Source organism: Lepidochelys kempii, chromosome 1 (assembly GCF_965140285.1).
Source record: "Lepidochelys kempii isolate rLepKem1 chromosome 1, rLepKem1.hap1, whole genome shotgun sequence".
Classification (NCBI taxonomy): Eukaryota; Metazoa; Chordata; order Testudines; family Cheloniidae; genus Lepidochelys; species Lepidochelys kempii.
The window spans coordinates 272343978-272353143 of NC_136380.1; the positions used below are offsets into that span (position 1 = coordinate 272343978).

Consider the following 9166-nt stretch of genomic DNA (forward strand, 5'->3'; position numbering starts at 1 on the left):
ATAATAAATATAATAAAATAATAATAATAATAATGGAATAGCAATAAATGATCACCTTCTACACACAAATAATAGAACCCTTAAGTTTACTCTTGCATCAGTGACAAAGATATTCTTTCAATCTAAATTATATTTTTGCCAAAGTAACTTTTTTGTATTTCACCACAAATTTGTGCTGCTGATCTTTTGTCCTTATATTCCAAAAATGCTATCCAATCATTGCCAAAAATCAGAAAATACAGCAGATCCTATGAGGCATTGTTACTATGCTACACAAAAATTATCTGTAGGAACAAATTATCAGTGATTATGTCTCTTTCATTGTCTAATAGTGGAAAGCATCAAACTCAGAATGGAATTGGATACAAAACAAGTGAATTTGTATATTGCATGGAACAGGATAAATCCTTATAATGGACCTATTCTTTAAGTAATTTACCAGGAGGTGAAGGGTGGAAAGGGGAGTTAAAGAAGAAAAACTGTAACTTGGGGTAGGGGAGAGGGAGGGGAATGGGTTATTCAAAAAGATTTCTTCAGGCTTTTTTGGAACATGCCAAACAGCTGTTAAAATACTTTGATCTTTCTTTTGTGTGTGATGAGAAAATCTGATCCAAATGCCTTTAATAATTTAGGAGTGAAAGAAGTAGGAACATATGGCTACTTTCAAGGAGGCTCACAGTAGAGTACAGCTCATTTGCAGCTGTCTTTACTGTGATGCTGTGTGTAACCTCTAGTTTATATGAAGTGGTTCTACATAGGAAACATTATGTGATGCTACAAATAAATATTTTCAGATCTATAGGAATCATTGTTTTAATGAGTAGTATTTCTAGATTCTTGGAATGATCACCCAATGTGAAATCTAACTTGAATCAGGAATATATTGTGCCAAGGTGAAAATCTGTACTATTTGACATCTTTAATATTACTGCCAATTTTTCCCTCGTATACATAGTGATCTCATAAAGCACAGAAATTGGCCCTTTATAAAGAAAAAATAATATTGTTTCAGAAATAAGTTTAAAATAGCTAGTGTGCTGTTAAAGAGTATAATTATTTATATTTGGCTGAAATATATGATTTGGTATAGGCTATTATTTTGATAGAGATAGCTAATTGCTTTTCTTCCTTTGTAAGGCAAACAATGACTGTAAAAGTCTATCCCAGCCTTCTGATATTATTCCTGACCAATACTGTGTGGACTCGGAATGTGAGACAAGTCTATGATGTGATGGATCCAGAGGATTGGTCTCTCTTCACCTTTGAGTGTCCACAAGAATGCTTCTGTCCTCCCAGCTTCCCCAATGCTTTATACTGTGATAACAAGGGACTTAAAGAAATACCTGCAATCCCAGCAAGAATCTGGTATCTCTATCTGCAGAACAACCTGATTGAAACAATTTCTGAGAAGCCTTTTGTGAATGCCACTCATCTGAAATGGGTAAATTTAAACAAGAATAAAATCACCAGCAATGGAATTGAAGAAGGTGTGCTCAGCAAACTGAAGCATCTGCTTTACTTGTTTCTTGAAGATAATGAGTTGGAAGAGGTGCCTGCTCCATTACCGACAAGCTTAGAGCAACTGAGACTGGCTAGAAACAAAATCTCCAGGATCCCTGAAGGGGTCTTTAGGAACTTGGAAAACCTTACAATGCTAGATCTGCATCATAACAAGCTGTTGGATAGTGCTCTCCAGAGTGACACTTTCCAGGGGCTCAACAATCTCATGCAACTCAACATAGCAAAAAACTCCCTCAAGAAAATGCCACTAAGCATTCCAGCTAATACAATGCAGCTGTTTTTAGACAACAACTCTATTGAAGTGATCCCAGAGAACTACTTTAGTGCAATACCCAAAGTGACTTTCCTTAGACTGAACTACAATAAATTATCTGATGATGGCATCCCCCCAAATGTGTTTAATGTTTCATCTATTCTAGACCTACAGCTGTCCCACAACCAACTCACTAAAATTCCACCTTTCAGTGCTCATCTTGAGCATCTTCACCTTGATCACAACAGGATCAAAAGTAAGTGTATATTGTCAGTGTGGGATCACACCAAGGATTACAATCCTATTAAATATCTCTTCACCAAAAAAAAAAAAAAAAAAAAGCAGCACTTCGCTGTCTGATTATGCACAAGAATGGCTATTTTCTTAAATTCAGGAGTCTTTGAACTGGTTAATTCCTTTAATTTCCTGAGAGGTTTAAAACATATTTTATATCATCAGTCTTGACAGTATTATAATCAACATGCAAAGAAAACAAGAAAAAATACTTCTTTAAAGTAAAAAAGACTCAAGAATATGCTATAAAGAACATTCTTGCAAGAATAATGAATAAGATGATCCATTGGGCCAATTCCTAAGATTTAGACTCGACAATATGCCGACAGAATATGTGCACACACATGATATTGTATGTACAAAATCTGCATTTGTACACACAGAGCATTTGGCATGCAAATCATATAAATGAACGTATTAAAGTGTACCTGGGCACTCACTTTCCCAGGTAAGCAGGTAATTAGCCGTTTTATGCAATCAAATGCAGAAGTTTACATACAAGGGTTAAGATTTTCAAAATAAATGAGTTGCTGAGCATCCAATAGCTCCCACTAAGATTAATGAAAGCTGCTGGGTGCCCAGCACTTCTGAAAATCTGCCCACTTATTCAGATACCTGAATATGCAATCAGGAGTCTAGCTTCAAGCACCAATTGTTTAGTAACTGTGGCCCTGATCTCTGTTTATGTGAATAATGACATATTAGGAGCTGAATTTTGAAAATCTGATTTGGTCTTCTCCAGCTTTTGGATTATGTGAGCTAAATCCTGCGATCTTGACTCCGTCCTTTTTCATGAAAAACTTCCACTGACTTCACAAAAGTTTTGTCTGAGTCAAGATTTTAGGATTTTGCTCCCTTGATCTATTTAATGTTTTCATATTGTATAAATAATTAACACCATATTTCATTCCCAAGACAATTTAAGTTTATCATCATATCATCATGCTGGTTGCAACAACCTACTTCCAGCATCCATTCAGACATACTTAGGATCTGAGGAGCACTTATGCCATCAAGGTTTCCCAACCAAAAAGTCATGCAAAACTAAAATTACCTCACTTAATATCATGCAATTAACTTTTTTGCACCATTTGTGCTATGAAAACCAAAAAGTGATCACTTAGTAATAGCTCTTCACAAAAGAAACTAAACAAATAAAAGCCAACACATGTTGACTCATTCATACTTTGGTCTGACATATTATACAATTCATTTTCTAACCTTCCTGTCACCACTGAAATTCTCTCACAAATGAATTAGTCCTTATTACTACGTGATGTCACATCTCACAAGTGTATCAAAATTAACAGCTTGATTTCTGGGAATGAGAGGATTTAGTAACCGGTGCACATTTAACTTAAGATTAATCTGATTATTAACAATCTGTTTGATTAAATACTATTTCACTGCCTGTACGTACAAAGTCAAATGTATAAACTTTTATATGAGTGTGTTAGTTTTGCATAGTTTGATGCCATTTAAGTGGACTATAAGAAAAATGAAATTTAATTAGTACTCATGTCATGTGTCATTACTAATCAGATTCACTGCTCACTGTTTGCAAAGGGATTTATCTTAATCTTTCCACTGCTGGACTTCAGGTGCACACTTTATCTGCTGTCATTTTAAATGGACACAATTGAAATAAGTAGAATGTGAGCAGTTATGTATCTGGTGTAATAGGTAGCAGTGAAGTCTTTAAATAGCAGCCATGTTATCTTTTATTTAAAAGCAAAAAAGATCAAAAGGTTAAATTTCAAGAGTGCCTAAGTGATTTAAGAGCTTAAGAACCACTTACAAAAGAGACATACCCCCTAAGGGCCCAGATCAAACGTATTTAGGTGCTTTACTCTCACTAGCGTTAATCACCTAAATAACTTTGAGGATCTGGGCTTTAGGAACCTAAATCCCAATAACTTGTAATGAGACAGGCTCCTAATTCAGTTATAAAATTTTTGTATTCAGTTTGAAATTTTTACACTTAACCTTCATGTTATTGAAGTTTGGAAGATTAATCAGTTAAATATATTCTAATCCAATGTTACTTCACCATTAAGATTATAAACAGTAACATTAATTACAATAGAAGACCAGTACCAAATCAAAAGCAGTTAATACATGAGACAAACATGTGAACATTTTACTACTGCTGCTCAAGATGCAAGTGACACAAACATTCTACTACACTAGACGCTCGTTCGCTATCTAACATCTCAGAAGACTTTTAGGATCAAAGGTCAAAAGACAAAAGAATGTAATTTTGTCTGGCAGAAGTGATGGGAATTGACATCAGATCAGGCTATGGATCAGTTTTCCCACTTACAGAAGATAAGTGATTAGTTTAAAGAGGTGCTGACAGAAAAATAAGTTCTAAAGCTTGGATATAGTTTTGTATCAAGAGATTCCAAAGTAAGTTAGCTTTTTCATATACAGAATTATTCCTCTTCTTTACTCAAGAGATAACTGAATATCCTCACATGCTTGCCAGTACTGTAGTGTCTTAGGTAGATGGCTTACAATAAAAGTAAGAGGATCTGTAGGTGCTCAGACTCCAATATCACTTTTTATGGAATTTGCTTGCTTATTGTTTATTTACTTTATTGTTACACGCAAATGCCCCAGACACCGTCTGAGCCCATTTGCTAAGAACTGTATAAACATAGGATGACATAGGGTGAAATCTTGGGGTTAAATTGGAGAAATCAGTATTGGAATAAGAGAGGAGGGGGGTCGAGGGATAGAAACACAGAAGAGAACGACAGTGGCCAGGAAGAGTGGTTGGAGAGGTGAGAGAAAATCTCTCTCACAAAAAACAAAAACAAGATCCTCTGCAGCTGCTGGCCTATGAGTGTTCAGCAGGCCGGTCTTTTTATGCGTCAGTGGAGGCTATTTCCTATTCCAAGGGAATACTTCTCCCAGGGTACTGGCTCCATATTCCCAGTTTAGACATTACACAGTTTCTCAAGACTACCATCCACATAGGCAGATGGCCATGTATGACAATCAGGAAAATGTCAATACAAGCACCAGGGACTGGCTTTTCCTTAAGAATTCTTCAGCCAGGTCAGAATTTTAAAGGGGTCAAGTAGACTGAAGACATTACTTTTCCAACTCATTGATGTTGCTTCTCCTGGGCTGGAAACTCTATTCCAGAGCTCTGCCAGGAAAGAGGAAGGGGTATATGAGCATAAAGATTTCACTCTTTTATCCCACTCTAAAAACTCAGTGAGGATGGGAGTCCCTACAACAGCATGAGGGAAAGTGGGGAGACATTTTCACCTTATTGGTATCTAGGGGCAGGTGATATTGATTAGAGATGGGACTTGGGAGATCCTAGTAGGGGAGGTATGAAAGATGCCCTCAAACCAGGCAGCGATCAGTTCTTTTTACGTGGTCTGTAGTCTGGCATTTTTTGTTCTTTTGTTGCCGTGTCCTAGGGTTTGAGTAGTTAATATGGTCTTTGAAGCTCAATGCAGAAAGATAAACTTTGAAGGCATGGTGGAGCATTTTTTGTTTCTTATTTTGCAACCATTCTGTCTTGTATCTACACTGCCCTGTGTCACTAGCCTGAAAGGACAGATATTTTCTGCTTGACAGAGCTCATTCAACATCACGCCTTTTAGTAAAGGCTTTCATAATGAAATATCACTCTAGGTCTTCCAGTTTCTTAGCCTGAAACATAAATAAGCTTTATAGAAAGTCAACGGCTTTTTTATACAAATGAAGTAAATTGATTGCAAGACATACACAGAGCAATAATATATATTATCATATATAATTCTTATAGGTAAGGGTTGGCTTTCAATACCCACTTTTCTGAATATAATTATAAATAAATAAATATGAATAGATTTTTCACATCTGTAGCACTTTTCTTCCATGAATACTGAGAGCTTTATGGGCATTAAAGAAACTTCATAACATTCCTGTGAGGTAGGCCAGTGTTGGGGTATATAGTGAAGGAATCAGATCTTGGCCAACTTAATGTATTTATCTAGCTCTCATGAGAGATTCATATTCTTCAAGATAAAAACCTTCATAAAAAAAAAGGGTTTCTGGCCCTTTGTGTTGTGAAGATAAAGTCCGAATACCAGCTGATGTTACAGATGGCATTTTGGATACAGCTGTTCAGGAAATCATTTTTTTCCCTTTAAAAATACTGACAAAAACTAAAGTTGTTTTCATCAAAACTTATTTTCATAAAAAAATTTCATTGACAATTTTGAGGCTTTCATCAAAAACCAGAAATGCCTCAAATCAAAAATATTTCAGGTTTTTTGTTGCCAAAAATCAGAAACTTTAAAAAAAGATTTAAACAGAAAAATGTTGCCCTGGGCTGCTTAGAGAGTGTACTTGTTTCCCTGCTACAAGAGGCTTCCTCAAGCTCTTTTCGAGGGGCGTACAGTAGCCAGCAGCAGCCTCAGGTACTCAGGCTAGTAACTGACTGCCACAATTTGGCCCAATGAGTTTAGCGCCCTTGATACATACATATATAAAAAAAATCACTTCAGCCATCATTAATCTGAAGCCATTTATAAGCTGAAACAGAGCACCTGCTGAAAATCACTTACAATAGTTCAAGACAAGACGTATAGAATACTTTACCCAGCTGAAACTGCAGATAGAATTTAACAGGGAAGATTTAAAGAAGGTAACACCCCTAATTTTAATTAAAATAATGTGATTTGAGCCACAATTTCAAATCTTTGTCTGAAATAAAACGAGATACTCTATCTATTGCTTATATATAACTGCAGTTATTACGTGTAAAATAGGAATGGTAGCACCCCAGTGCATCAGTGATGTGAAATTTGATGAAGTCATTGTTCAGCAGGATAGGAGAACTGGGGAACTTATATAGTAACATTCTAGAAAGGACCCTTGTAAAAGGAGTTCCTCTGATCAATATTCTTAGCCTTTGAATGTCAAATAGAATGAATTGGACAATGCTTTTTTTACTGCTGCTAATGTGCAGACACTCAAATTGGGATTTTCAGCAGCGCTCAGTATTAGCCTAACTCTGCGCTCATTGAAGTCCTATGCGAGCAAAGTTAGGCCAACACTGAGTATTTTTGAAAATTTCACTTTAGCAGTTAAATGTCTTACTCTTCCAGCTGTCCAAAATATATTCATACATTCTGGTACCTCTCTAGAAGGTAAATTGATAGTAATCATGACAAGTCATTTACATTTATGTTTATATTGTCATTTAATCATGACAAGTCAGAATGAATTTGATTATACTATCTTAGCACACTTACTCTTTTTGAACTGAAATTATGACTAATTCAATACTTTACAGTATTGAAAAGAACAGCTAAACACTGTATAAATATTGTTAAAATGCACTTTAAAAAGTTAATCTCCTTGCACCTTTTTCATACAAATTAAATAACATAGTTTATTTGTATTTATAGGTGTCAATGTCACTCTTATGTGTCCCACCTCCATTGCCATAGAAGATCATAGTTCCTATGGTAATATGCCACATCTCCGCTATCTCCGCCTGGATGGAAATGAAATTCAGCCTCCTATCCCATTGGACATCATGATATGTTTCCGGCTTCTTCAAGCTGTTGTTATTTGAAAATATCTCACTATCACATTTGGATTTACAGAGTTTAAGAAGCAAGTTTTGCTGGCATGAAACTTGTTCTAATTCATAAATCAATCAATAATTTTTCCTTTTACTCTAAATTCCTACTTGCTTGTATCATTTTATATTTGCAAATATTTCTCTTCCTTCAGAAAAGAGGTTCCCAAATCTATATGCAATGTGGTTTTTTAAAAAATTCCTAATGCAAATAATGTATTTTTAATGTTCCTACAGTCCCTGTGCAAGTTCGTCTACTCTTCGCCTATCTTGTTAAATTCTACATTAAGTATGAATTCCACTAAGGGCATTTTTAGGTCAAATTATAGTTTCCTTACACTCTATTATAATGCACAGATTTATGAATTCAGGTACACTTGGTCTGATATGTATTATAAAATAATCAAGTACTATACTGCTATTAGTTATCATACCTTACATTCTCCTTTCTTAAAATTGGCACTGCTGTAAGTGACAGTGAACAGCCTTTCATAGTCTGAATAAACTACACCAATTTCTTGTTTGTTTGTTTTCTTTACAGATTGAAGTCTTCTAGTGATACTTCCTTAGCTGCATAGGCATGACATTTATTAGACTCTGGGTACCATAGCACTTCTAGGGGTACCACATACATTGAACTATGCATATATAGAACTGGACTACAAAAATATGAGATGTGAAATGCAGTGTTCTGAACTCAAAACCATGGATAAGGAAATCCAGGCTGAAATCCCTGACTCCATTGAACCTTTTGCCATTGACTTCAGTAGAGCTAGGATTCCATCCCCAATGTTCTAATTCTGTTTCCTTCTGTGGCCTTGAGTAAGTCATTTAACTAATGTGTTTTAGTTTCCATATAGGTAAAATGGGGATAATACTGTTTACCGACTTCACAGGAATGTTGTGGGGAAATAGTTAATGTCTGAAAAAACATGATAGCACACAAAAGCCCCAAAATATGTCCTGCAGATACATGACAACGATGTGTCAAAATATGCAAATGTTTTCATTGAAAGAAATGTAATTTTTAAGGCAAATGTAATCAGCTCAGTGTAATATTTAATATTCTACTGACCCATGCAAAGAGACTGGATTTTAGCAAAGTCCAGGTACTTAAACATGGCACATATAAAATCCATTAATAATGGCAGTACCATTGGGATATCTTTCTATGAAGTCTTTCTTTCCTTTTGTTATAGTAAGTTATGTCAATAGCAGGGGTTCAGTACACAACCTGAATATTAGAGCGCACTGGTCACTGGGGGAAAATATGAAGATTTTAGCTATTTCTGATATTTTGTATTAATTACCCACCAATCACATTGTTTTAGTCTCTTTTTATCTGTAAGTAGAAGCAAATAGTTGATGTTTGATGGCCTGCATCTAATTCTGATATCTTAAGATTGACCTCAATGACAAGTATATAAGGACTATGCATGATGTATGTAAATTCTAATTTTCCCCTTCAAAATGAAACATTTTCTTAACTATTTTAGAAGGGCTGA

The 9166-nt window shown here is 35.3% G+C and overlaps 1 protein-coding gene across 1 annotated transcript; it reads left to right on the top strand.

Annotated features, from left to right (window-relative positions):
* The first annotated feature begins 1144 nt into the window (after positions 1 to 1144).
* Positions 1145 to 7655, top strand: KERA (keratocan). The gene is made up of 2 exons (XM_073331055.2): positions 1145 to 2030; positions 7486 to 7655. The coding sequence occupies exons 1-2, from the start codon at positions 1145 to 1147 to the stop codon at positions 7653 to 7655; spliced, it is 1056 nt and encodes a 351-aa protein (XP_073187156.1).
* Positions 7656 to 9166: the final 1511 nt, after the last annotated feature.